We start from the raw sequence: 26867 nt of genomic DNA, 5'->3' as shown, positions 1-26867 counted from the left end.
CCTCCCTTCCTTCCTTCTTCCCTCCTTTCCTCCCTCCCTCCCTCCCTCTCTTCCTTTCTCTCTCCCTTCCTTTCTTCCCCCCTCCTTCCCTCCCTTCCTTCCTTCCTCCCTTCCTTCCTGCCAGCTTTCAAAGGCTCTGCTCCTCATTTCTCAGTCCTGTGAGCCAACCTGTAGTTCACTAACCTTTTCTGAACTACTCCAAAGGTAAATTTGAGGGACTGATAAATCAGTGCATATCCCAGACAGCAGATAACAAAACACCCTGCCCCACTTGCAGATATCTGCCCAGCCCTAAAAGAATTCTTGGAAATGCTTCTGTGAAGAAGGAGAGATCCAGTGGTCTGCAGTATAGTCAGTGGCCTTCATCCCCCCCCCCCAGCCCCCCCCCCGAAAGTGTTAGCTTTAGATTTTTCAAACCACTGGCTGCCCCAGTGAGGCCCATGCCCAATCTCAGCTGCAGCCCTCTTTACAAAGAGAGCAAAAATGTGATGCACCCTGGAGGAAACCCTCTTTGCGAAGTCTGTTGATACCTGTTACTGCAGATGGAAAGGTTTATTTCAAGCCAGGCCATGAAGACTTGGAATTGATTTCTGTGCTTTGGCTTCTATGTGATTTGTTAAGCAAAAAGCTTTAGTTAAAAATGGGTGGCCTCACAAAAGGGTGAGCTGCTCCCAGTCCTCCTCTGCCTCATCTGATTTTCATGCCTTCCCCAGGCATCGGGGCAGCATATCGGCTCACCAGGGGCCCACGCCCAGTTGGTCAGGCCACAAGCACTCAGAGTCCAGCCGAGGAGACGGAGAAGCCTGGCATTGACAAAAAGCTAGGAAGGAAGCTTGCAGATCCAGGGTCAGCTGCCACCTTCTGCAGCCAGGGGCCAACACCCTGGCAACATCTGCCTCCCCGACGCGATGGAGGAAGATGGACCACGTGCTTCTGCCTCTGGGATTGTCTCTCCTCCCCTTGCCCCTGTCCCCTCTTAGCCTCTTTCTCTGGGCACAGAGGAACCCAAATCCACTGTTGCTAGAAAGAAAATGGCGGCTAAATACCGTAGGGATCAACTCAGCATCCCTGGCGCTCATCCTCCCTAGTTACACTCTCTTCTATGTCATCTCTGCCCTGGTACATAAACCCTGGAGGAGAGGGGCTGTCTTATCCACACCTAATACAAATTCTATGACATTCATTTGTGGTTTTGCCACTTTATGACACAGAGTTACCCGACGAGCATTGGTAATAAATAACAACAAAAAGCCTTTCTCGCTGCCTTCAGTAAAGCCCATTGACTCCCTCCCCCTCCCCCCAAACAAGAACCTCTCACTTTATTAATTAAGAGTTTTCCAAAACTCACCTCTTCAGGCTCGATCAGTTTAAACTCCATGCCACGGCCAGTCCAAGCAATGAAATGGGAATTTGAGGGGTCATCAAGGAGGGCCACCAAGAACTGCCACAGCTGCAAGGAACCCCGCCGTTGGTAAGTGGGGCCCTCTCGGTACATCCCCGGCTCTTGTTTGATATCTCCTGATATCGAACAAAAACAAAAACAAGCCTCATTAAGCAAGAATCATGAAGGAGGAAAATGGCCCACCATTACTTGTGGGCATCTGAATAGCCCAGGATTGGTGGGCAGGAAGGAGTCGGGGCTCTGAACAATGGGAGAAGCTTTAACGGGGATGTTCTGCTCAGAAATAACATCATTCAGGCATCAGTACAGATGTCCTCAGTGGGGGGGGGGGGGGGAGAGGGGCCCTCTAGGAAGTGACCTGGAAGAGAGGAACACCTTTCTAATATCATACTTCACTGCTCCAGGGATTCACGATGTCATCAGCGTGCTTTCCCTCTACCAGACCAGATCAATCAGTCGGTCAATTAGTCAATAAGCATTTATTAATCGCCTACTATGTATGTGTCAAGCACTATGCAAAACGCTGGCTTAAAATATCACAAGACCTTGTATGGCTGAGTTGACAGTTTGGCAGCTTGCTGAGCCTCAAAATGTCATCCCCTCGAGGCCACAGCGTGGTGATGAACTGCTCCAACCTTAGCCAGCCAGGTCTACAGACACAATCCTCTCTGCATTCTATACTCACAGCTTTCTAAGCCTGCTAACACTGGCAGACCTTTGCCTTACAGAATCCTCCCTATGCGTCCAACCACTACCACCTCCCCCTGCCAGGTTCAATCAGTCACTCACTCAATAAATCAATAAACTTTCATTAAACTCATGCTATGTGCCTGACACTGTACTGGGCACTTATGGTTTATTAGACTAATGTCTAAATTGGGTGTTCTAAACTGTGTGTGTGTGTGTGTGTGTGTGTGTGTGTGTGTGTGTGTGAGATGGGCCCCTTTGGGAACAGGATGAAGGGTATGGACCTTTTCTCCAAAAAATATTTTAAATATATAAAATAAAATGCATAGGACTGCAAAAGAAATCGATTATATTAAATATAGTTATATATGTATATATGCATACATATTTATGTGTATATGTGCATACAGAATATAAACATATGTGTGTATATTTGTCTGTTCTTCCAAGTAGTCAGTCCCTAGGTTAAGAAACTCTGGTCCATGGAGTGACTTCAGGACCCATGAGTTAAGAAGACAATGTAGAAAGTCAAAAAGAACTAGCAAGAAGTGTAAAAAGAGGTCAAGAATTCAAGCCAAGGGACATGGCCATTCTTGGGAAGCTCTTCCATGTACAGAACCCACCTGGAGAGCGCTCTTCAGGTTTGGAAGCACATTTAGGAAGGACATTGATCAGCCGGAGAACTTCCAGGGGAAGGCAAGCAGTGATTAGAAAGGGCCTCACAGAGACTGGTGCCAAGGAACTGAGAATGTTTAGCCAAAAGGAGAGAAGATGAAGGAAGCCTGACTGTGATCTTCCATTATCTAAAGAGCTGAAATACAGGAGAGAAACCAGACTGGTTCTGCTTGGCCTCGGACACCAGACATGGGAGCTCTGACGGAAGTTACAAAGAAGCAAATTTAGGCTTGATCTAAGAGAGAAAACCTCCCTCTACCTAACACAGAGAGACATCAAAAAGTAGGATACGCTGTCTCAGGAGGCCACAGGTTCCCCTCTTGGAAAGAGAGATGACCACGTACAGAGCACAGCGTGGAGGTGCTTATTTTTGATGTATGGTTGGACTGGATTGTCTTCTGCTATTCTGATATTCCCTGATTCTGAATGAGGTTTGCGTGTGTGTGTGTGTGTGTGTGTGTGGCTCCCTCTGTGTCTCGTGCTGGCATCTCAGTTGATTCTTTGTCAAGTGTTGCTCCCAACCCACACCTGTCTGAGAGCCTCACTGCAAGGGGGCTGGTGAGAGGGTGAGAGAGAGAGAGAGAGAGAAAGAGAGAGAAGAAGGAGGAGGAGGAGGAGGAGGAGGAGGAGGAGGAGGAGGAGAAGAAGAAAAGAGAGAGAGAGAGAAAGAGGGAGATGCTACAAGCCAAGCTTGGTGATGGTATGTATCCCCAAGTGTCACCCCAGATGTCATCTGGGATTTCTTCACTGACTAATACGAGACAAGACACATGGCAAGGACTTTTTGTATGCAGATGCTCAGGAGGCAAATTTGAGCAGGAGCTGGACTTTGAGTCAAGTCACATGGGTTAACGCACAGGACACAAATCCTGTGGGCATGAGAGTCCCTCGAGGATGGCATGAATTACCATACATAGGAGATTATTTTCCAATTCTATCCTTCTGTTTCAGTGACCATTTTCTCAATAGGTGACAAATGACATTTCTCATTTAAAAAATGTTATGCTGTATTTTCATCACCAAATTTGTTATGATTCCTTTTCAAAGCACACAATCCCCAAACATCCATGCTATTCACAACTTGCGTTCGATTGTGTTTATGTGATCCCCCCAAAGGAATTACTGAAAGATGGGAATGAGGATCAATGAGAAGGTTTGGGTGAATCAAGATCTGAACGAGGGGAGGAAGGACAGAGCAGGCATCAGCAAGCTACCAAGACATACATCGGGCTATTTATAAAAACAAATTAATAGTAATAAAAAAAGCACTTGCTGCCCCCAACTCATCACAGCCCTGCCTTCTGAAGCCACTGTAATCAGCTAATCAGAGGGCCCCTACTTGCCTCCTGTTGTTCGCCAATCAAGGAAAAACACGAGGCTGCTCCAGAGAAATGTGCTGTCCCTTGACTGGCCCTCCTGTGTCCTGGCTCACTCAGACATTCTGACTGCTGGCAGAGCCACAGTGGCCCTGCCAGGATGGGCCTGGCAGCCAGGGCTCCTCGGGAGAGAATACCCACCCAACACCACTCAGAGCCACGCTAGCAGATCAGTTCCCCAGATGCCCCCAAACCCCAGAAAAGTGAATCTCCCTGTTGTAGTATGCTCCATAACTCATCTTTTCAGGGACAAGCAGGAGCCTGGGGGTATTCCTCAGTCCCCATTAATACCAGAAGAGCATGCTTTCAGCCTGGCCTTGTTAATTATGGGATCGGCTTCCAATAAATCTCAAATAACCAGCTGGATACAGCCGTCAGGGGCGCAGAAGCCCTATTGTACGTGGCTCCCCCGCCCACCACAACAGGCCAGCAAGACCTTTCCTCTCCTGTCACGGATCCAGGTGTGGACCCATTGGCTAATTATAGTGACCAGAGCTTCCAACTGGGGCCTTGTGGGAGAGGATTCCATTGGAAGACATGGAGGTGAGTGATGGGGGGGTACAGGTCAAAGGTCATATTTGGAATCCATCTGCCCTTCTCCCACTAGCCACTGATGTCTTCCCTTCTCAAATGACTAGCCTTTCTTTGGCATATATTTTTTTTTGTAAACGCTTATATAATCACAATTGGCATTCATATCTGCTTTTAAGGTTTACAAAGTGCCTCACAACAACCCTATGAAGTAGGTACTATGATCATCCCCATTTTATAGTTTAGGAAACTGAGGCAAACAGCGTGAAGTGTCTTGACTGGGGTCACACAGCTAATAAGTATCCAAGGCCAGAGTTGAAATAAGGTCTTCCTGACCCCAGGTCCAGGGCCCTATCCACTGATCCCCTCCCTAGTTGCCTTTATAGCTGCACATGCTGTTTCCCCTGCTAGAATGCAAGCCCCTTGTGGGTAGCGAGTCTTCCATTTGTGTTTCTGCATCTCCAGCAGCTGGGAACAACAGACCTTGCATTATTGCTTGTTGATGGACTACTAGATTGCTATCGTCCCCATGTCCCTCCCCCAGAAGGCAATAAGTGAAAAACATACCATCAAACTTCTCTGGGACCACACAGGTGTCATCGTAAAACTGCCTGGGGCCCTTTTCAAACATGCAACCTGCAGGAGAAAAAGGAGATCAGTGAAGGACCCAGGAAGGAAGGGCTTTCATGAACAACTTTCAAAGGCAAGGCGTGGTCACCATGTTATCTGTGCATCCCCAGCCCTGCATGGAGGAGGTCCTTGATAACGGCCTTGATGGAAGGGCATCAAACCCATCCCAGCTCTGGCACTTCACACCTGTGAAGCCCAGGCCAGGGCCTCTTTCCTCACCAGAATATCACCAGGTTGGGCAGGGGTGGGCCTCCAAGGGGTTTTCCGCCACAGCCTCAATGACCATCCCACTACCATCATATCATTAACTCATTCAATCAATCAACAAGTATTTATTGAGGACCTACTACTTGTTAAGCCCCTATGTATGGGATATAACAACATCAACAGCAACAATAAAAATGATAATAATAAAAATAACTAGCTAGGGCTTTAAGGATTATAAAGCACTTTACACATATCATCTCATTTGATGTGTACGATTAATGCAAAGCCTAGAATCTGCCTGAGAAACCTGTGCCTGGGTTTAGAAACAAGTAAATCTCTCTGGAGGTGGCCCAGATGCCTAAGGGAAAGGCCCCTAGAAAACCCAGGCCTGGGAGAGCCTGATCCAAGGGCCTGTCCATCTGGGATCTTAGAGTTAGAGCAGGACAAGACCTTGAAGGCCATGGAGTCCACACCTCTCATTTGTCTGAAACTGCAGGTCAGAGTCATGCAGTGACTAGCCCAGGGTAAGCCAGTCAGTAAGGGGCAGAGCCTGGATGAGAACTTGGAGGCTGACTCCCTGGCCAGTGCCCACCCTCTCTGCCACACTTGGATAGAAAAGAAAGCACTTTCCTCGCTTCCTTTGTAGATTAGATCCCTATGGGAGTTTCAGGCACCCACTGGGAGCACCTTCCCCAGTAGCGCCACAGGGAGAATTTAATAAGGACCCAGGCACACAGAGATCATCTAATTCACCCCCTCTTGTTTTACAGATGAGGGTGTGAAGCAGCCTGCCCAATGTCACAAAAGCATTGAGTGTCAGGGTCACAATACGAACTCAGGGCTTCTGGCTTCAAGTTTAATGCTCTTTCTACCATATCAGACAAAAAATCCAAGAGAGACAGAAAGAGAGACAGAGAGAGAGAGAGTAGGGGAAGAGAGGAGAGGAGAGGGGAGGGGAGAAGGAAACTTGTATATGTCAATCCATGTCAATGTGTTGGGGGAAAGCAATGGCTGGGAATTGTCAGGGAAGATTCCTTAAAAAGAGATCTGGATGGGCAGAAGGTCAGGTGTGTCTACCGCTCACTCACCACGCCTTCAAAGAATGTGGATGTTGGCAGGGCCAAAGGCCAAACATGCTGGTGGACTCAGACCAGCCCTGTGACACCACCCAGCAATACCAGAGTTGAACTGAAAATGTCCATTCAACTTTCCAAGGTCCAGCTGGGAACTACTTTTATTTTAAAGCAGGTCCACGGGTGAGATCCCCTCACCCTGGAGTCACTCCTGGAGAACGGAGGAAATGCTCTGCGTTCTCCTCGGGACTGGGGCTGGGGCCAGAGAACGAGCAGACTCACCCTCTGTTCTGTTGGGGTGCACCAGGAAGCCCTCTTGCCGCATGTAAATGGAGTGGCAGCTAGGCACTTCTGAAAGGGAACACAACATTAGTCAGAGGGCACCTGGAGAGGCAGCGGGCACTAGCTTGGCTATAACTGTAGATGGAGGAGCAACAGTGAGCAACTTGATTGATTCTCCATCCGTCCATCATGATCATCACAAACACATCCCAGGCACGGGGGGCACCTTGGGTGGGAGGGATGCCGAGCTTTTAAAAGAGATGTGGAACATCAAACATTCATCGAAAAGCAACCATACTACCGGCCAGTTCCCACAAGCACCCAGCTCCAATGATGGCGGCTGGGAAGTCCTCACTTTATGGCACAATAGTGGCTCTGTACTGTATAAGAGGAAAGTGAAGTATCAGCACCCAACCATCTGGGCAGACCCCCATTCCAAAGACATCACAGAGATGGATGCAGTAGGTGCCTAATAAATGCTTACTGACTGTAGTCGAGCTTCTTCATTTTACAGTTCTCATAGGAATGAGAGCTAGAAAGGACTTTGGTCATAATCTAATCTGGGTCCTTCACTTTATAGGTGAGGAAAGAGAAGCGTGAGGAGGTCATAAGTGGTGGAGCCAAGATGAGAGTCCAGCCCTCCCGACTCCTCGTGCTGTCTTCTCTCTTAGACACCGTACTATCCTCTCATGGAATTTTCAACCCAAACAAAATGGTAGGAAGGACAACTGAGCAGCAAGGCAGAAGTTAGCCTTTTTGAAATCAATTTAATCAGGAGGAGCCCCTTTGATTAATGAGACTCCTCTATATGAATATATTGCACCATCTTTGACATGTGGCTAACCAAAGCTTTCTTGTGGCCCATGAGCCCAGTTACCTCACATCCACCACCATGGCAGGCATCTGCCAGGGTCACAGTGAAATTGTTCCACATTTTCACTCATTCAGAAAGCATTTATTAGTTACCTGTGTTAAAGAATTTTTAGAGAATAAAATTCTTTTTTTAAATTTTTTTTGAATTTTTAGGTAATTGGGGTTAAGTGACTTGCCCAGGGTCACATAGCTAGTAAGTGTCAAGTGTTTTGGTCTAAGGCTAGATTTGAACTCAGGTCCTCCTGACTTCAGGGCCATTGCTCTATCCACTGCACCACCTGGCTGCCCCGAGAGTAAAATTCTACACCAACGTATTAAATGATTGCCTTTCTTTTCAGCATAGTTCATGGAAAGAACATTGGATTGGCAACTGGGAATGTCTGGTCCCACTCTGCCAGTCACTCTCTGTGTGACTTTGGATAAGTCGCTAAACCTTTCAGAATTTCATCTTCCTCATCTGTAACACAAAGAGTTTGAATTCGATGGTCTTAGAGACACCCCCCAGGCATTAATTCCATAATTCTACATAAAAATGTTTACTCACTTATCATATGCCGGGCGCCTCAGTTATGTACAAGCAAATGTCATTGAGATAATTCTACCCTCTACCTCACTGACAACTCTTTAAGTAATCAAACACAGAAAAACATAAATATTGCCATTAAAACATGAAAATGTATCCATTTCCAAAGGACCTGCCCCGCCCCACTCCCAATGAGCCACATGGCTTCTCTCCAGGTCAAGAGAGATGAATTTGTACTTTTTAATAGGAGCTAAACATCCATTAGCAATCAGAATCTTGCTAAGAGAATTTCTTCCAGTTGACTGGTTCATTCCCAAATATCTTTAACTGGTTTTAAAAATCCTCTGTTCCGAGGTCTACTCTGAATTTTTACTCCATTAATGGTGGTTTATAATAATATAAAAATATGGACTAAACCTACAATTTCATAAGAAAATGGGAGTCCCAGTGAATAAAGTCTCTCTACCAATGCAGGATGGCATGCATTCTGTAAATGACAGACTGAGGGAGTTGGCTAAGTGGCTTTCTCAAGGTCAAAAAGAAAGTCTATGTGGAAGGCAGGATTTGAACCCATGTACTCCTGGCTCTGACGTCAGTTATCTCTACGCTCACTGTCCTCTCTTCTTCAAGAATACGACTCATTTAATACAACTCATGCCCATTTCAGGACAGGATTTCAATTTTTTTTTTTTTTCACACAGTCTGAAGCCTTTGTCTCCCTGTTTTCAGGCTCGCAAATTGATAACATGGATTCTTCACAGAGAGACAACAAGCAAAGTAAAAATCCTCAAAATCAGCTTAGTCGCCAAAAAAAGGCATCAGCCACTCCGATGAAAAGCTGAGCCCCATCCTTCTCATGGGAGGTGGAACCTTTGGAAGAAGCTGCTTTTGCCCAGGTCTGGTGATCCGGTGGCTGCATCTCTCATGGCATGAGGATGACGACATCCCTTCTGGCCACAGTCTCTGCTCCCTGGCATTCCTGGCACAACAGAATTCCAGGGGATTTTGAGTCCCCAAAGAGCTGAGCTCAGTGATCTCCCAAAGGCTGGATGGTGATGATCTCAGCGAGTTCCTCTGGCAAGCCCAAGAGGCCGCCTCTAAAGACTGGGCACAAGCAGCATGAATGACCTTGTCATCTCTGCTGGCCTGCAATGGTTTCAACAAATGCAACAATGCAATGCAATAAAATTAATTATACCAATGCAACAAAAATAATGATACCAATTGCCACCAGCTGGAGTAAGGCTGGCTAAACAGCTGCCCAGTTCTCTTCTCCAGTTCGAGAAGGATGCAGGACATGTCTCTCTCTGCCTGGGAGGACAAAGACCCCACCCTTCCATAGAAGAAAGGAGAAATCTGTGCACTCCCCCTAGTTTAACAGATTTGCTAGTTACTAAGACAAAACAAGGGAGCCCCTGCCCCCAGGACCCCAAAGGCTATTTATTGGGGGGTTTGCTATAGACACAAAAAGTCAATACAACAGGATCGGAGGAGGGTACTTGTGGTAACAACAGGGCATTTCAGTAAAGTGTGCCAGGAGCAGGTGGCATCTGAGTTCAGCCTTCAAGGAAGCCAGGGATTCTCAGAGATGGGGATGAGGAAGGAGTATGTTGCAAGCATGGGGGGACCTCTCTGCAAAGACACGGAGGTGGGGAAGAAATGCTATGTCTGAGAAACAGTGAATGAGTCATCTCCTCTAGAATGTATAGAGTGAAGTGGAGTCATAGGTAATAAGCCTGGGAAGGCAGGCTGAAGGTATATTGTGAAGGACTTTAAATGACAGCATAAGGAGTTTGTATTTGATCCCAGAGGAGCTAGAGAACCACTGAAAATCCTTGAGCCAAGGTATGACAGACTAAACTGGGCAAATAAGGGGGTGGGGTTGGAATGAGAGACATATCAGTCCTGGCATCCTTCCTGTTGATGGGGCTGTCCCTGGGATGTTCAGAGGGCCTCTCTAAATGCCTCTCACATGTTCAGGGCACTGTTTGGAGTACATCTTGTCTTTTCCATTTCCTCGGAGAAACTTCAGTGATGCATCCCTGGTGTTCAGCAATGGTTAGAGCCATAGTTACTGAAATGACAAAGAGTCTCCCAGAACAACGGCTCTGGGATCTCCTCCATTCAAGAGCTCTCCCCCATATTCCAGGTTACCCAGACCTGGGGGATGTGCACTTGCCAAAGGGATGGGCCGTAACTCAGGAGGAAAAGCAGCCAGGAGGCTTTTTTTTACATCAGGCTATCAGTCATCAAGCATCTTAATCAATTAACAAGCTCTTACTAGAGCCTACTATGTGTTGGGCACTACGCTAAGAACTAGGGATACAAAGAGAGGCAAAAGATGGTCCCTGCTCTATGGGTGGTGGCCTGATGGGCCATCACTCATCACCAGGAACCTTCCCCTCTAAAGCTCACCCTGCTTCCCAGGTGGTGTATGGAGATATGTCTTTGAACTGCAGGTTCATCTGTGCTAACAATCATTTCTCTTCCTAACTCGGACCTTTGAACCAGCCCAGAGATGACTGAAAAATAGACTGAAGGAGAGTTTATCTGCCATGAAGTAACTAGTCTTGTTATTCTAAAGTGTGATCAGTTAATTTATGACTCTCAGAGTGGGTCAGACTCTAATCAGATTGTAGAAACATTTCCAAAGTGATTATTCAATCAAATGACTAACATGGTTAATTAGGAGCCATAAACATTGCTCTGAAATTCATCAAAGTAATGACTTGCCCAGAAGAATTACGGCTAATTAAATTGCCTGCTGCTTTCAAGTCTACCTTATCGAATAAAAAATCCAGCCAATGAGATTTGGCCTGGCCGCTTGACATTGGACTAAATGCTCAGCTATAACTCCCAAGTATTTCAACTGGTTCAGCAGCTGCTTCAAAAGCAAATCTTTGGCCGCACACGCTGAAGATAGGCATTTTCTTTTGATTAAGTCACAGTAACATAAGATAGACAGGTTGGGATAGCCAACCTTGGGATAGCCAGGTTCCCAAGGCCTGGCTTGAAATCTGAATTTCACTGTCTCTATGTCTTTTGCATGCACACGCAACCTCTCCCCCAACACACACCATCTAATAGCAGAGTTTTTAGGAAGACTAGTTTCTAATTTAAAAAAAAACGACAAGGGAGAAGGCAACCTCAAACTAAGATTAATTAAATCCAGAATTAAATCATTGGTTTATTTTTCTTACTGACACTGTCCTCAAATGACAAATATCCCAATTTGTGTGATCTCCCTTATTAGAATGTAAGTTCCTTGATATAGGGAATGGACTGTCTTTGGTTCTGTATTTCTGTGCCAGAACTTGGCACATGCTAGTACTTGACAAAGGATTTCTCTCTCATTCATTTATTCATCCATTCATTCACTCTCTTGATCCACATGTTCAATAGCTATTCACCCACGTATCCAATTCAATTCACCAAACATCCCTCCATCTATCATCCCACGATCCATGGATCCATCTATCTATCCAAATTAGATAATGGATATAAAACATTTTTCAAACTTTTAAGGTGCCATGTAAATACCAGCGATCATCAAAATTATTATTTGTCTGTCCATCCATTTCCTCACTTCATCTAGCTACCTAAACCGCATAACTTGATGTCTGGCCTGCAGAATGTAAAAAGCATTTGCATCGAATTTTAATTTTAAAAAATTGAGGAAAATGTAGGCCAAGTCATGCCAACTGTTAACAGTAGAGGTATCAAACATGCGGCCAGTGGTCCCCAACACCTCCAAGTGTGGCTGAACCAGAACAAAATGTAATTGGGAAATATTTAACAGAAGAAATGCAAATATAGCAGAACATAGATAATGGTAATGTGTGATTTTCTAAGTCAATATGAGGCCCACAGGGATCTTTATCCCATTTCTATTTGACTTGGACAGCACTCTCACAGCAATAAACCCTGACACATGGGGTGGGGGATATCACTGTTATAAAGTGAATGTCAGTCAGTGGTTCCATGTGTGGCTCTCACTTTTCTGCCCTCTGGGTCAACCTTGGCTCCTTCCAGACCCAGCACTCAGAGGCTGTATTGGGCTTCACAGAGCTATCACTTGTCACAAATGAGTTGGTCAGGAATCCACAGCTACCCTAAGCTATGCAGAAATTCAAAGCTGCAAGCTTTTGGGGTCCCCATCAGTGATGTCTTTCCAGTGTACTGAGCATGCAAGAGAAGCTCCCATTGCAACCTGCCATTCCAAACATGTTATTTTTGCTAAAACGTCACGTGCGTAGGAGGAGAGGGAAGGGAGTGTCAATAGATGAAGGCACAATGTTGTTTCCTCTTTCCTGGGCCTGTACTTAGTGGCTTTATGAGACAAAGCATGAAGGCTCTGGGATCTTCCCTCAAGGTTCATGTCTTTGCTGGAGGCTCAGATTTGCTCCCAAGGGCTTAACAGGGAGAGAGCAAATACTTTGCTTCATCAATGGAGGCATCCATCCTTGGGGCCCCACTGGCCTGAAGCTCGTCAAAGCCCTGGTTTGGCTCAGGATAAATGAAAACATCTTCACCTACTAGCTAAGTCAACTCTACAGGCAGAGCTGAAAAAGCCCCTTCACTCTCAGCATCTGGTCATTGAGGGTTCAGTCCAGGGACAGTCCCCATGGCCTGAGGTCTCAAGCCCCAAAATCTCTGCTGCATCAAATATTAGCTCATAGAGCAATTTGGAACTATGCCCAAAGGGCTATAAAACTATGCATACCCTTTAACCCAGCAATATCAATTCTAGGTCTGTATCCCAAAGAGATCATAAAATGGGGAAAGGACCCATATGTGCAAAAAAATTTATAGCAGCTCTTTTGTGGTGGCAAAGAATTGGAAATTGAGGGGATGCCCGTCAATTGTGGAATGGCTGAACAAGTTGTAGTATATGACTGTAATGGAATATTATTGTGCTATACGAAATGATGAGCAGGCAGACTTCAGAAAAACTTGGAAAGACCTGTATGGACTGATGCCGAGTGAAGTGAGCAGAACCAGGAGAATGTTGTACACAGTAACACCCACGCTGTGAGATGACTAACGTTGATAGACTTAGCCCTTCTCAGCAATGCAAGGATCTAAGACTTCTCCAAAGGTCTCACTATGGAAAATGCTATCCATATCCAAAGAAAGAACTATGGAGACTGAATGCAGATCAAAGCAGACTGTTTCCTCTCCTTTTCTTTTGTTGTTTTGATTCTTATTTCTCATGGTTCCTCCCATTGGTTCTAATTCTTCTTTATATCAGGACTAATGTGAAAATATGCTTAATATGAATGTCTAAGTAGAGCCTATATCAGATTGCACACTGTCTTGGGTGGGGGGAAGTGGCAGGGGGAGAAAATCTAAAACTCAAAAGCTTAGGGAAGTGAATGGTGAAAACTAAAAATAAATTATTTATTAAAAAAACAAAAACAAATATTAGCTCATATCAGAGCTAAAATGGTGAGTTCATTAGGACTGCCTCCTCTCCTCCAAGGCCTTTTCATATGAACCACTGCCTAGCTTCATCACCCTCGTCCTCCCCTTGAACATGAGATATTTTTTTTTTTAATGCAGGAAAGGGCTTTGCAAATATTGATCCCTACAAGCCTCAGCTTCCCAATCTGCAAAATGATCTAGGAAAATGCACTCAGCTCATATCACTGAAGGGTTTTTTTCTCTCTTTCAGTGCCTGAACAATAACTCGCCCCAGCAAATGGTTCTGTCTAGAAATGAGGCAGTATAGCACAATGGGTAGAGCGTGCTTGACCTTGAGTCAAGAAGGCTTAGGTTCAAACCCTACTTCTGACTCCAGCTAATGGAATGACTACAGAGTAGTCACTTAATTTCTGTAGGCCTCCATTTCCTCATCAGTAAAATGGGGCTAATAATACCCACGCTGTCTACCTCACTGGGTTTGGTATAAGGCTTCAGGGGGTGAATATAGTTAAAGCCCTTTGCAAACGTGAGAGCCTTGTATAAATGTCAGGGATTACCAGAACATCCTTTCAGGCCCCTCCTGCTTCTCTCCCATGGCTGCCTGGACTGGCACAAATATTTATAAGACAGGTACTGGCACTGCTTAGACTTTCCAAATGGACAGAGCGTTCAGGAGCAGGACGACATTTCAGGATCGTCTCTTCCTGGGTGTGGTGGCCCAGCACAGATGTCCACGTCCCTGAGGTCAACAGTCTTGTTGGCCATCAGGCTGATGAGGTCAGTGGGCCCCAGCTCAGAATCATGTATGTAAATGAATAACGCACACACACACTATCAATAAAGCCAAGTGTACTGAAATCGAGTTTTTTAGGAAGTGGCTAGGCGGTGCAGTGGGTAGACAGTGGGGCCTGGAGTCAGCAATACCCGATTTCAAATCCAGCCTCAGACACTCACTAGCTGTGTGACCCTGAGCAAGTCACTTAACCCTGCTTGCCTCAGTTTCCTCATCTGTAAAATGAGCTGGAGAAGGAAATGTCCACAGCATCTTTGCCAAAAACAAAGCAAAACAAATGAGGTCGTGAAGAGTTGGATATGACTGAAAAAAATAACTGATAGACTCCAGGTTAGGAACCCATGCTATAGGCAGAACTGCCCTCTAGCTCAGCTCCCACAGAACCAGGGCCCACTCGGGCCCCGGCACAAGGCACAGGGAACGAGGGAGCTTTAAAGTCTAAAAATCATTTCTCTACATTATCACATTGGAGTCAGGAATCACAATTTTCATGGTGATTATTCTAGTTCCCTAGATGAGGTAACCAGGGATCAGAGAAGTTAACTGAGTTGCCCTGGGCTGCACAGCTGTTAATCGACAAAGGCAGGATTGGCACTCAGATCCGCCTGTGTTCTGTACTGCCCCGCACCAAACCCCCTCTCTTCTACCTCCTGCATGAAACACGCCCCTTGTCAGGAGCCTCTGGCTGGTGCTGGATGGCCTCCAGCACCTCGATGATGAAGTGTGGCCATGCTGATGTGCAGCATCTCCCAGGGTGCTCTTGAGTCCAAAGTTAATCAAGTTGGAAGGACAGAAAATGTAAGAAAAGTGAATCCTGAAAAGGGAAAGTCACTGTGCGTCTCCCAACGATTTGGGGGGAAACACAAGAAATGATTAACAATGTGGACGCTGGAGCCCACAAAAATCAGTTTATGAGAAGTCAGCCTGAGGAGTCTGTGCTTGTTTGTTTAAGGCTTATCTTTTCCCCTTCGCTGCTCCGTAGCCGGCTGAAGCCAGGCGGGGGCCTACAATGCCAGAGGTTTTCTGTTTGCTAAATCACACCAAAAGCCTCAGGCCCTGCCCTTCTCCTCTGCTCCCTCCTGCCTTCCCTCCACCCCCACCACATTTATCTTCACTGGACTATCTGCTTTCAACATTAATAACCCTAATAAACAGCTTCCCATAACTTTGTTATCTGGCCCAACAACATGAGGCCTTCTCTGTGGAAAACACCTCGCCTGCTAACCTAGCCTGGATTACAGAAAGTGGGGACTCAGCAGCCCTCTTCCCCTCCTAGGACCCTCTCTCTCCCCATGCAGCGAGCTAATGAGCTCATGTCTGAGTGGTGCTTTACAAATCCTAACTTGTTCTGTAAATCTGAACTATTTTGACTATTGGAGATTTTGACTATGGCCCATACAGTGGGGTTTATAGAATTCATATCACATGTGCACAAAAAGGACAATAACCTAATGGAAATAGATTCCTAGAATCTTTTCACAAAGGGACAGGGAGCGGAATGGCGTCTTATCTCCTATGAAACATTCTAGGGAAATGGAGATTGACCAGTGGGGGCCAAGGTGACATCACCCTGAGGGGCAGCGGATTTGGGCAGCCTCCCTACCCAGCCTGGCCACCTGCTGCCCAGGGAGGGGACCCACTTGACTTCCTCAACAGAGCTCTCTGAACGGGGTAGGGAGGGAAGTGTGTGTGTGCGTGTGTGTGTGTGTGTGTGTGCGCGTGTGCGTGTGTGCATGCGAGGGTTTTGTGCTTAAGGTTTATCTTCCACCTTCATGAATATATGTGTGTGCAGGTTATGTATTATACATGTATATAAACACATGTAAATCATGTTTATACATAACTATATATTATCTTATATATTATATATGCATTGTAACTGGTGTATGATATATACATTGCATAGTGTATATATAATATATGTGTATGTGTATATGTGTATACATATGTATATGTGTGTATACATATATACACTCACATATAAAAGATGTGTGTATATAAGTTATGTGTGTATTATATGCATATACTATCTTATTATGTATACATTATGATATGGTACAGATATTATATGTATGCACGTGTGTGCATATGTGTATGTATATACATATACAGGGTCAGAGGCATATATATATTTGTACAGTACACAGCATGTTGGTGTGGAAGTGTGTGTATGCTCTTTATTATCTCTGCCATGAGATCCACATTGTAAGTGAGATACAATTAAGGAGACAGGCTCACAGTCACAGTCCAACAAAGATTTACACTCTAGTAAAAAAAAAATAATAATAATAATTAGCAATAATTACCATCAACCTCACCCAGCAAAAAGAGGCTCTTGGAAAACACCCACAATTCAGTCATTCTTACTTTCAGTGAAAATATTTTGAGGTTTGCTCCAGAATTCAGTGCGTTATCATAACTCAATGCCACAAATCTAGAGACCGACATGGTCTCAGAGTCACCTCGTGCCACAAATGAGGATGCTGTGGAAACGGGGCGCCACTGAGCCTGCGTCTCAGGCAGCTCCCTAGGACTGGACGCCCCAGAAGAACTGCAGTTACAAGTCAGTTGGGGGACTTGCCCCGCTCCAATGACATGGCAGGCTGGCATCCCAAACCAAACCAACCACACATGTACTGGAAAGTGAGGCCGAGAGGTAACCTGACCTGCCTCGAGGTGCACAGCTCGTGATGACCGAGCTCAAGATCTGAACCCAGCCCTCCTGACTCCAAGCACTCTGGCATTCCATCCACTACACCAAGTCACTGGGCATTTCCAAGAATCGTTTAGGGTTCGGGGAACCATCGCCGCCGTTCTCTCTAAAAGCCTATGATGAAGTGGGTTTTCTGCTCAGTCACAAGGCAGCAGACAGACACGCAGGCGCTCAGCCTCGGGCAGCCTCTGCCGCCTCTCCCGGCCCCCACCCTCTTTCCCGGCCCTAAGACCCAGCCAGCCCAACTCTGCGAGGAAGCTGGAGGGACGCATTTGAATGGAATTCAGACCAACCAGTTCCTGTTGCTAGCTCTCATCAGAGGATGGAGCCGCTCATTCACCATTCCCCGGGAGGCCAGCGAGGCGAGGGAGCGGCTTAGGTTACAGGCAGGACCGGCCAATGAGAGCAGGCAACAGCTGATGAAACCCTACACCCTTGGGCTCCGGATAAATGGACATTCCAGGCTCCAGGGTGGGTTGGGTGTCGTTTTTGCCTTCCCTCTCAGACTCCATTTTATGAATGAACCTTCAGGCAGAGCTGATCCCATTCATGGACAGCTGGGTTTCCAGGGCTCAGGAGGGGGGCCGAGATCAATCAGGCTTGGGAAAAACTGACGGGATGGGTTTGAGGCAGCCCATGACAGACTTCAAAGGCAGCCGCTGTCCATCGGACCTGGGTTAATGCACCAAGAGTAAATCCAGACGGGGCTCCCAATCCTCAAATCGAATCACTGGGCCCGGCCACTTACTGTAACTGGAGATTTAGATGGGATTTAAGCATTTCTTAGAAAAAACGGGAGACGGCCCATCGAAGCTCCATGGAGGGGCTCCAGGGCAAATTGGGGAAGCGCACGTGTCCCAGGAGACTGAGGCAGCAAGCAGGCAGGGCACCTTTCGGAAAGGGATCCCGGCCAGGAAGCTGGTGCCTGCTCCCTTTCCCAGCTGACCAGCAGAGAGGGCACCCCGATCTCGAGCTGGAAATCTTTTTTGTGCATGGCAGAGGCAGTGGGCAGGAACGGCCCGAGCTGCTTTGGATGACCCCCAATTGTGTTTAGGTTGAAGGGTTCAGATGGGGAGAGAAATGAGATGCCTGCCACGACCCCGGGATCTGTGCAAAAGGCTGCTGGGCCATGGAGAGTGGGGGCCGAGGCTGGGCCTTGGAGAGGCATGGGCTAGACAGAACACAGACTGGGTCACAAAGAAGACTCGGCCTGCCTAGGGAAACCCTCACAGATAACTCACAAACATCCCTCCGGTGCTTTCTCGACAGACAGAACTGCTGTGTGTGAGCGGTGGTACAATCAGGGCGGGGACAGAGCCGAGATGGCAAAGATCTCCAGACAGGGTGGAGGGTGAGGGCGACTCTGCCCTCGGGGACAGGCTCTGAGGAATGGCAGCACATTTCCTGACTTTCTGAGAAAGAAAAGCCTTGTTTTCCAGCCTCGGTCTTCTCTAGACTGTCTTCCACACAGCTGCCCACAATTAATACCCCTAAAGAACAGGTATGCTGCCTATGGCCCATTGCTATCCCTCATGCACGCCCCACGTTCCAGAAGGATGGACCACTGGCCGTTTCCTGCACACGCCATCTCATCACCCTTCTGTGTCTTTGCTTGGGCTGGCCCGCCTCGGGTGCTATGCCTTCCCTCTTCAACCCCCTGCTCCCCTGAAGACTCCACTCAAGGGCCACTCCCCACATGTGGCCTTTGGTGTGCCCCGCTCCCATCCTTAGAAGCCCTCCCTCCTGGACATTGATAATTTATTTGTATTTTCTTCTCCAGCACACACTGCTCCCCAGGGCCACCACCATCCTCATCTGAATAGCTAGCTGGCAGTGACACAGCACTTTGAAGTTTTCCACACCCTTTACAAACATTATCTTTAAACGATCATCCTCACAACCCTCAGAGGGAGGTGCTATTATGATCCCATTTTACAGATGCAGAAACTGAGGCAGAGACATGTTACGTGACTTGCTCAGGGTTAACACAGCTAGTTAGTGTCTGAGGCAGTATTTTCACCCAGGTCGTCCTGCCTCTGGGGACTCTGCACTGGTACACTGAGCTACCCAATAGAGCATAAGCTCCCTGAGGATAAGAACTGTTTTGTTGTTCCCTTTGTATGCTTAGCCCCTAGCCCAAGGGCTGTACCTGGGTAACACTTCAATGGACTGGACCATCTCTTCATTCCCCCTCTCTTTATCCCACCCATTCAGTCTCCCGGGTAGCCTTGAACTATATCAAGATACAACAACTACTGGCCAGGCCACATCTTTAAGTGTTTCTAAGAAGGCTTTTAAGAAGTGTTAGTGTAGCCAGTCAGGTCAGTCAGTCTGTAAACAAGCATTTATTAAGCACCTACTATGTGCCAGGCACTGTGCTAAGTGCTGAGAATACAAGGAAAGGCAGAAAGACGGTTCTTGTCCTGAAGGAGCTCACATTTGAAGGCTGGCATATGAGATGTCCAAGAGAAGGAAGGCAGTTTGAGAGGGGCTGGGGGGATGGGAGTAGTCTTGAAAAATGAGGAGGTGGAGGTGAGGGTGCATAGGTCCAAGTTCTTTGGAGGAGGTCAAACAAAAGTAGGTTTGAGGATGGTGGTTATTTACTCAGTCCCATTTCCCACCCTTCCCCCTCCCCCTCTACCCAGTAGGGATGGCCAGGAGACAGGAAGGAAAACTGCCAGAGAAGATAACGAGGTGGGAAATCTCATCCCTGGCTCTTCATGAACTAAGCCAAGAAACCTTAACCTTGGGCCCTAAGTTTATTGGTTTTTTTTGGTTTGTTTGTTTTTAAATAAATTCAATAGAATTGGTTTTGTTTGTAATCCTATACATTTTATTTTTAATCATAAGAAGGAGGTCAGAGGCTTCCCCAGGCTGCCCCAGGAGTCCCTGACACTGAGAAGGTTAAGAGCCCCTGCCCTGGAGGCTTAGAAGAGAGAACCAGGTCATCATGGGGGAGGAGAAGGTGGGCAATCTGATATCTAGAAGCCATCATGGTCCTGGGATCAGAATTTCTCCTTTCTCTCCAATGAATCCATGAATCTTCGGGATTTCCAAGCTTAGCTTCAGGAATAGCTGTAATTTTTTTTTTTTTTCAAAACGGTTCAAGGAAATCTACATGGAAATAATGGAACCCAACTAAGCAAAGAGACTCCAATAAGCATCCCTATGTGGAGTATTTCCTATGGGCCAGGCTTCAGAACAGCCTCTCCAAGGAGAATCCAGGATGGGAAGGAGAAGAAACCTGTTGGTCCAAAAGGCCTCCAGGGCTTCCTCCAAACCTGGTCAAGGGTGGCAGCACCAATATCTAGGAGATTTACAAGAAGGAAGAGACCAAGAATTTCATGGTGAAAAACTTACCCTTTAGAAGTGCCCAGCAGCCCAGAGAGGGCTACAAGTCACAGATGCGAGAACAGAATAGCACTGGTCACCCTGGGAGTGAGATGTTCTAGGTAAGGGCTCCAGGGGGGCCCAAGAGGTCAGTCAGTCAGTCAATACAATGTATGAAGTGCTTACTCTGTATTATACACATGCTAAGCACTACGTGCTAAATCCAATATGAAAGGGCTCAGGGTCTTTGGAGAGCTCTGGCCAGCAGTGCCAGGCAGGTAACAAGTAGAAACAGGTGGTCCTCCTTGGCAAGGAGTGCCAGGGAGGGGGATAAGAGAAGGGCACTGGTGCCCTAACCCTGCCTCCCTCCCCTCCCTCATCTGCTGCTACAGTGAACAGAGAAGTGATACTGCCAAAAGTCAACCAGAGTACCTTTGCCACTCACTGAGTGATCTTATGCAAATCACTCCCCAGTCTGGGCCTCAGTTTACTCATCTGTAAAATAAGGAGGCTAGATGACAGGGCCCCTGAGGTACCTCCCTTAGTGGAAAGAACACTGGGTTGGGTGTCAGAGGACCAGATTCAAATTACAAATCTTCCAGTTACTACCTGTATGACTTTGAACTGTACTTCTCTCAGACTCAGTTTCCTCATATGTAAAAAGAAGGGGCTTGACAACATGGCCTATAAGACCCCTTCCAACTCTAAATCCACAGCTCTAAACGGAAGAGTCAATAGATTCCACAGAATTTTGCTGACTTGGGAATAAATTAGGTGGGAATTGTGACCAGGTAAGGAGCCCAAAACAGGAAGGACAGGTGAAGGGTAGAGAGCTCTCAAGACCGGAATTTTTGGTGCAGAAAGAAAAATAACCTGTTTCAATTCAACAAAAAGCTCTCATTGAAACCTCAGATTCCCGTCTTGGTCCTCGCTCATTTGCACCTGGGAAGTTCCTCCCGTGTGGAGGTACTCTCTACCTACTGTGCGTTGGGTGCTGGGCTTACAAAGACAAAGTCAAGCAGGCCCGCTGTCAAAGAGCTTATCCTGAAACTCTTCTATGGGTGAGTGTGGAAGAGACGCCATCACCTGAACTAGACCCAATGGTTCAGAATAGCCTTTACTCTTTTTCCCCAAAAATATTTAAATGAGAATATGAACTCTATCAACCAAACAAGGCAAGATGTTTAAAAAAAAAATAACCATACATACCAAAAAACCCCCACAAAACACTGTTGTTCTCATGGGACATAATGGTGACCCCCTCCCTTTCTGATGGTCAAGGATGCCTCCTAACCTAGGGCAGGGTTGCCATTCCTCATGGGAAGAAGCAGGCAGAGGGAGAGAGTCACAGGAAGCAGCTACGTGAACGCCTCTGACTGAGTTTGGATGGATGGGCAAACAAGGATGGCGGCAGGCTCTGCAATCCCTCCCCTAGGCTGGCTCCCAGATTGCATGGCATCTATTGGCAGTTTGCTGACCAACTCTCCAAGTTTCATCATGAACCTGCCACTGCTACTGAGAGGGGCCATCTTCTCTTGGAGCCAAGGAGCAAGGGATTTCCAAAGGAGCCCGGCCGACTGGCCAGATGGAGCAGGGCGTTCTCATCAAGGATGATGAGGGGCTGGATTTCAGGGCAATGGCCGGGGGGTGAAGTTGAGTCCCGCCATTTACAACCTGTGTGATCTGGGCAAGCCACTCCATCCCTCTGGGCCTGTTTCCCGATCTGTGACACGAGTCAGCTGGGTTCACAGAGTCCTTCCACTCTGCCATCCTCTGGCCCTATTATTTACCCAGGGCAGCTAGGTGGCACAGTGGACAGGGAGCTGGGGCTGGAATTGGAAAGATCCGAGTTCAAATCCAGTATTAGATACTTCCTAGTTGTGTGACCCTGGATGAGTCACTCAACCCTTTTTTCCTCAGTTCCTTATTTGTAAAAATAAGCTGAAGAAAGACACGGCAAACCAGTCTGGTATCTTTTCCAAGAAAACCCCAAAGGGGTCACGACGAGTCACTCATGGCATAAACAACAATTATTTACCTGATTGAAGCTGGCTTCAAGCTTGTGGATGGAGTGAGCTTTTTTTTTAACAATTTATGCAAACTCTAGAGATAATTTTAGTTGCCTGTTAGTCTGACTCATTGTCTATAAACACATAAATCACTCTTGTGTGCTCTCCACGGAAGGGCGGAAATAAATCTTGTTCTGGCCTCCACCCGTTATGTTCCAAGTAACAGGACGTGTTTTTACAGCTCCAAGGTTTGCAAAGCCCTTTCATGCACATCAAGCAGTCCATAAACTCACATTTGCTAAGCTCCTACTGTGTGCCAGGCACCTAATATGGCATCTCTTGGTCGACTGATTAATGCAAATAGACTTGATGCTAGGCAAACAGGTTAGGGAAAATTTCCATCAGCACCCTCCTACCTGCCTTCCCAACACCTGTCTCTGCTCTCATCCTCTCCCCATCTTACCCTCAGTCTACTTGAGGCCCCTGTTCCGATGACTGCCCCCCAGACTGGACCTCCTGGACAGAGGGCTGGACCCTTCCCCTCCCGACATAGAACCAAGGCTCCCTCCTGCTACCCAGATGAGCCCAAGGCCCCAAGGCCTCAAACCAGTGAGGAGCACAGGGGGAGAGGAGGCATGGTTTCAGGAAAAGGCAGGAACTCTGCAGAATAGAGGCAGGGAAGGTTGGGCAGGTACTACTGGGATGGGAGGGGAGGCAGAATCTGGGCCAAGCTGAGAGGCAGTGCATTCTAGGCAAGAGGGGCAAAGACTGGAGAGAAAACACCACACGTGGGAAAAGTCCCAGAACACAAAGCCTGGCGAGGCAGGAGGGAGCCAGGCCACGAAGGGCATCAGAAGGAGATGTGTGCATCTGAGCCAAGGCAGTAGGGAGCCATAGGTGTTCCTGAAGCAGAGGAGCATATGATCAGGCCCATGCTCCAAGGAAATTCCTTTGACACTTAAATGGAGACAGGAGTGGAGCTGGGTAGACACTGGAGGCAAAGAGACAATACTGGAGGCTGATAGAGTGATTTAGGTGAAAGGTTATGAGGGCATGAATTAAGGTTGGGGCTTATGCAAGAGACAGGGCCAGCTCTGAGAGATGCTGGGGAGGCGGGAGATAGACCCCAGAGAGTACAGCTTATTGGATAGAGGACGCAGCAAAGGGAGTAGTCTGGGGTGACACCGAGGCGGCCACGTGGGGTCTGGGAGGGCAGGGGTGCTCGCAATGGAGAGAGAGAAGTTTGGAAGAAAGGAAAAGATCCCGAATTCTGGTGTGGACATAGTCTGAGGTCCCTGTGAGACACCCAGCTGGAAATGCTGAACGGGTGTCTGATGACAGGACACTGGAGCTCTGGAGAGAGCTGACAGATGGACAGGTGAAGAGCTGAGACTCGTCAGCCCAGAGATGATCGCTAGATCCACGGGAGCTGGTGAAAATACGGAGACAGAAGAAGACAGAAGCAGAGCCTTGGCATACACCCCAAGAGGAGTGGTGGGAACGGATGATGATGCAGCAAAGGAGACCGAGAATGAGCAGTCAGGCAGGGACAGGGAGACCCCAGGAACACAGGAGTCAGTCCTAAAATATCTCTTTCTGTGACCCGGGAACACCAGCCTCCTCGGGCTCCTCACACACAACACTCCCTCTCCCAGCGTTGGCCATTCCTCTCATCTCTTTCTCGTGACTTTTCTGACGTTCTTCACATCTCACCAAAAACCCACCTTCTGCACGAAGCCTTTCTTAGTCCTTTGGTGTCTTAGCGCTGTCTGGATGAGATTATCTCAGTTTCCCCTCACTCTATCCTGTTCACACAGAGTTGTGTGTATACTGTCTCCCCTGTTAGACTGTAAGCTCATTGAGGACAGGAGTTGTCTTTTGTCTTTCTTCGTCTCTCCGGTGGTTAGTTAGCACAGTGCCTGGCACACAGCTGGTGCTTAATAAGTGTTTGCTTGCTTGCTGACTCAGCTTCCATAACTGGGAAACCATGATTCTCCCTTTCTTATCGAGACCAAGCTTGCTGGCCACTAACGTTGCATTTTTCTCACTATCTTAAATATTCCACAGCTGAAACTGCATTCTTTTAGTAACCAAGCCAACTCATCGCGTTACCTGGCATCTTCCCAAACAGAGCAAAGGCCATATTGTACCATACTTGGTTCTTTTCCTTTTCCCAAGTTCCTTATGTTTTCATGACATTCGTGGACTTGGAACCAGAGGTTCAAAGGGTTTGGGAGCTCCTGCCACTACCTGGCCATGTACATAATGAGATCCTCTTTCTAATTTGCTTATAAGGCCTTTTTGGTATGGCCCTGATACCCTAAGCATGAGATTTTTCCAATGCTATTTGCTCAGCATCAATAGGTGAAAAAGGGAATCAGTGCTTCTGAGATAAATCCATCGGGCTTCCTAAGGGCTTAGTTAATGTACTCTCAGCCAGGATGGAAAAAAAAAATGATTATTTCTAGAGAACAGATGGCAACAAGACAAAATATCTGCGGATCACAGTTGTTGACGGCAATTTTATGGCATATACAGATGTGTCAACTTAAATGTAGCAATTCTGTGGCCAGTAAAATACATTTCGATACCCACAGATTAATTTTTCATAACCCTAGGCTGCACCATTACTACACTTAAAATTTTTTTTGCCTTCAAAAGACATGATTTTATGATTATGGTGCTAAAAAGAATCTGTGTAACGTTCCTTGCAAGGGGCCAAGGGGAGTGTCCAGGGGCGTAGTCATGGCCCCTAGAGATAATCCAGAAGAAAGATTATCAGGGGATCCTAAGCTGAGGTCAATGAACTTGGTTTTATTATCATTACTACTGTTGTTGTTTTGATAATTATACTTAATATAATTGGTTTCCTTTGAAATTTAATTTTTAATGCATTTAAAAACATGATTCTGAGGGCTGTACCATACTGCTAAGAGGGTCCATCAAACACACACAAATACAGACACACACACACACACACACACACACACATATATAAAGGTGAAGAAGCCTGGTTTAGAGCATAAACTACCAGCTGCTCTGGCATTGCCAGGCTCCCAAAGTTGAGTTCTTGCATTTACCAAGAAGGAGGCAATCCTCCCAAAGTACTTCCCTACCTGAAGGAGTGTGGTGCCTGGGAGAGAGTGTTGGGTTTGAAGTTGGAGGACCTGGATTAGAATGGTGGCTTTGTCTCTTATTAACTTGTGGGCAGCAAGAGTCTGCTCAGCTCTGGTTTCAAATCTCCTCAAAGGTAAAATGAATGGTTGGGTTAGATGCCCTGTGAGGTCTCTTTCAGCCATGAATTCTATGATTCTCTGCTATTCTTTCCTGGTCATTTAGGCATTTAAGGCCTCTGTTTCTTTGGTTCCGACCAGTGACTTCACAGGTCCAATATGTCGAACAATGAGAAATCAGAATGAGCTTCCCAGGGGTAAGGGCGTTCCCTCTCCTGGGACATCTGCAAGAAGAGGTCAGACGGACATTGATTCGTAGAGGCCAATCTGGTTTGGATATTGGTTAAGTAAGGTAACCACTGAGATCCCTTCTTAGTCTAACCCACAATGTATGATGCCATGAAGACATGAGCAACTAGAAATCCAGGAGGCATTCAAGTAAATAGTAAACTGAAAATCCTCCAGAAATTCCACATACAAAAGTTAATACAACTTTATTTTTCTTTCCTATAAAAGAAACCCAAGGGATTGCTTCTGTTCCTCTCCCTCTCTCTCTCTCTGTGTCATATAATCTATAGTAAAATCAGATAATCCTGGGAAAAGGAAGTTGTGATTTCTCTGTTTGGCTTTTTTAGGCACAACTCTCTCATCCTGACACTAGCCAGCCTCCCTCACTGCAGGCACAGCAGACAGGCATGATTATTGCTAATATTATTCATTTCAAACTATCATCTATTCAATGACTTCGTGTAGCTTTATTTATTAACTGATACGTGAGCATGTATATGTGTGTGTCTAACTACAGTTTGCCATTTGAATGCAATCCCATCGTGGATAGGATTGTTTCATTCCTGGTACTCCCTGTATCCCCAGCACCTAGCGTGGGATGTAATAAGCACTCAGACACTTTCTGATTGACGGGCTGACTGACTTTGGAGATGGGGTCCAGCCGGGTTAAGTGATTCCCCAAAGGTGGACAGTCAGTTTGGGAACAAAAGCTGAGCTGGAGCTGGCTTGCAGCACAGGACCAGATGCCTTCCGAGACCATCTGGTCTAAGTCTTGCCTTTTACAGATGAGGACGCTGAGACTTCCTCAGTGAATCTCACGCCATCCAATTCAACGCAATTCAACAGACACTGTGAAGCACCTACTGTGAGCAATAACA

At 46.8% G+C, this 26867-nt stretch overlaps 1 protein-coding gene across 4 annotated transcripts in view; it reads right to left on the bottom strand.

Annotated features, from left to right (window-relative positions):
• Window positions 1-26867, bottom strand: part of ETV1 (ETS variant 1) — a 96571-nt gene that overhangs the window by 12757 nt on the left and 56947 nt on the right. For all 4 annotated transcript variants that reach the window (XM_027872206.1, XM_027872208.1, XM_027872207.1 and 1 more), the window contains 3 exons: window positions 6864-6932; window positions 5239-5307; window positions 1349-1518 (listed from right to left, as the gene is read on the bottom strand). In XM_027872206.1, coding sequence (XP_027728007.1) covers window positions 1349-1518; window positions 5239-5307; window positions 6864-6932 — 308 coding nt within the window. The remainder of the gene's footprint in view (window positions 1-1348; window positions 1519-5238; window positions 5308-6863; window positions 6933-26867) is intronic.

The sequence above is a fragment of the Vombatus ursinus genome, unplaced genomic scaffold (genome assembly GCF_900497805.2).
Source record: "Vombatus ursinus unplaced genomic scaffold, bare-nosed wombat genome assembly UNPS02014799.1, whole genome shotgun sequence".
In the NCBI taxonomy this organism is placed as follows: Eukaryota; Metazoa; Chordata; class Mammalia; order Diprotodontia; family Vombatidae; genus Vombatus; species Vombatus ursinus.
Note: the sequence above shows the minus strand (reverse complement) of the source record. Positions and strands in the feature narration are given on the sequence as shown.